Source organism: Penaeus chinensis, chromosome 40 (genome assembly GCF_019202785.1).
Source record: "Penaeus chinensis breed Huanghai No. 1 chromosome 40, ASM1920278v2, whole genome shotgun sequence".
Classification (NCBI taxonomy): Eukaryota; Metazoa; Arthropoda; class Malacostraca; order Decapoda; family Penaeidae; genus Penaeus; species Penaeus chinensis.
Window position 1 is genome coordinate 26,585,817 of NC_061858.1, and position 2,500 is coordinate 26,588,316.

Below are 2,500 nucleotides of genomic sequence, written 5' to 3' on the forward strand. Positions count from 1 at the left end.
CTCTCTCTCTCTCTCTCTCTCTCTCTCTCTCTCTCTCTCTCTCTCTCTCTCTCTCTCTCTCTCTCTCTCTCTCTCTCTCTCCTACTATTTCCATCCTTTCTTATTTCTTACTCTCCTTCTCTAAACTGATTACTACAATCTTTACTGTACAGTTATACCTGTCAGCAACCTCTCCCCACATAACAAATCCAGCATTATGACCTTAAACCTACATAACAAATAGCCTTATTTATTGGTCTCCCATATAGGTTACAGTGATGCGCTTAAACACACACCGAACCTATTTGTCAGTCGGGAATCCGCGCCAGTCCCTGATCCATAGAGTGATCAAAACGCATATTAAACACGTTATACATTGGAAATTATTCCTTGATAATACACCACACTAGAGAGTAATGACACGGAGAGAACACAGAGCACCAGGCTTAACTTGTCACTAATAATAGTACTACAGGAATTACCCTTACAAGCCTTCATTTCCCCCTCCCTCCCTCTATTTAGACTTTCGTAACTGCATCGTTAGTTTCTTTAAGTTAGGTGTGTCTGTACGTAAATGTGCGAGTGTGTACGTACATGGAGGTATATGCGTATATATACTTTCTGATTAAATCACGATCAAGCCTCTATCATGTGCAAGCGAGAGAGCTGGGACGCGGCTGCAATATTGACTGGGTAGAGCTGCTGTGACGTCATCAGAAGAGGCTACCAGACGATCATGGTTACTGGACACTTCACCTGTGTTGTGATAAGGACCGTCTCTAACGACCCCTCTTTCTCTCGTTATCTCGTCTCTCTCTCTCTCTCTCTCTCTCTCTCTCTCTCTCTCTCTCTCTCTCTCTCTCTCTCTCTCTCTCTCTCTCTCTCTCTCTCTCTCTCTCTCTATCTATCTATCTATCTATCTATCTTTATATATATTTGTATGTCTGTGTATCTATCTATCTATCTCTCTTTATCTGCGTCTCTCTATCTTCCTTTGTCTCTCATTTTCTTTCTAACGTCCTCATTATCACTCTCTCTCTACCTCATACTCCTTCTCCCTCCCTCCTTGTCCCTTTCTTTGTCTCACCCTTCTTTGCCTCTTTTCTCTCTCTGTCCCCCGCTCTCCTACTCTATTTCTTCTAGCTTTACCTCTTTTATCTTTCCATTTCCGTCTTCCTCCCTCTCTTCCGCTCCGTTTCTTTTTCCCCTGCCTCTCTCCTCCCTCTTCCTCTTTCTCTCCCAACCCGTCTCTCATCCACCATCCCCCCCCCCCCCCCCCCCCCCTCCTCTCTCTCTCCCTGATTCCTCCCATGAATACATCTGGGGTATTTCCGACCCGGTCGATGCCCACGTCTTGTTAGAGATGATAAATTCACAGGTGAGGCAAGAGGCCATCACACCAGCCCAGCAGGTCCGGCGAAAGCATGAAGGTGACCTGATCTCCTCGATAATAGCATTACTCACGTGCTTCTCACTCTTGTAGGTCGACTTTCTTCTTTATTTTCCTTACCGATGAATCGTCGGGGTAAAAGATAATCATAATTTTAGCAACATGTAGAAGATTTGCCATAAATTCCATGGCCCATCCTCATGAAACTATGTAAAAGGGATACCTCATTCTGTGCTTCTTCTCCGTGTAGATGTTTCTCGTGTTCTTACTACCTAGACATGTGTTAATTAATAAGTAAATGGAATAAGAATGCCAATATCAGAAAAAACACAATAATATACATACACACATACGAGCACGCACACTTATACAGACCGTGCCGCGGAGACTTCCTCCTTGAAGGCATTGCGTTAGCATAAAAGGATATGGCCATTCTATCATGAACTTGGTGTACTTCCTGAGGATGTTGTCGTCGGAGAGGATGAAGAGGGAGGAGGGCCCTTTAACCCCCGGCTGCGGGGGCGGGCCTTTCTTGCCACCCATGGCGCCGTAGGTGGCTGGGCGACTAAGCCGTCCCAGCCCCTCACCCGAGACGCCTGCCGACGCCCGCGCCTCCGCCGCCGCTGCCAACCTGCGGGAGAGAGAAGAGGAGCGTGAGAGGCTGCGGCACACAGTATTCAAGCTGGAAAAAAATGAACGAGGATAAGTTATATGAAGTCAAAGATATATAAGCCCTTGAAGATGCATTTCTTTTTTTCGACAGAAAGTATGCTCTATAATTTTGTAGGTGTCTTTGGCAATATACGAAGACTCAATGATCAGTTATAGTGCTCTAACTAATCATGTTTGATGGAAAACGTGCATATAAAGTGGCCTAATTACATTTACATTGGTACTGTCCGCTTCCAATGGGACATGGTCACTTTCAGTGGCATAAGGGTTGCCTGTGGTAATGCCAGACTCAACAACTCAACATGACGTCACTGCTTCAGCTGATATTGATCTATCTAATCCATGGGCATCCAAGTATTTCTTTTGGGCTTCCGGTTTGACTACAAACATTTTCAAACAAAAATTCTGACACTCAGCTATCAGCAAGGTTAAATTTAGCGTAAAAGGTAACAAGAACCT

General features: G+C 45.0%; 1 protein-coding gene across 31 annotated transcripts in view; it reads right to left on the reverse strand.

Moving 5' to 3' along the window:
• Positions 1–2,500, reverse strand: part of LOC125047212 (voltage-dependent calcium channel type A subunit alpha-1-like) — a 250,274-nt gene that overhangs the window by 162,706 nt on the left and 85,068 nt on the right. For all 31 annotated transcript variants that reach the window (XM_047645400.1, XM_047645398.1, XM_047645386.1 and 28 more), the window contains exon 2: positions 1,797–2,000. In XM_047645400.1, coding sequence (XP_047501356.1) covers positions 1,797–1,912 — 116 coding nt within the window. In that variant the 5' untranslated portion in view covers positions 1,913–2,000. The remainder of the gene's footprint in view (positions 1–1,796; positions 2,001–2,500) is intronic.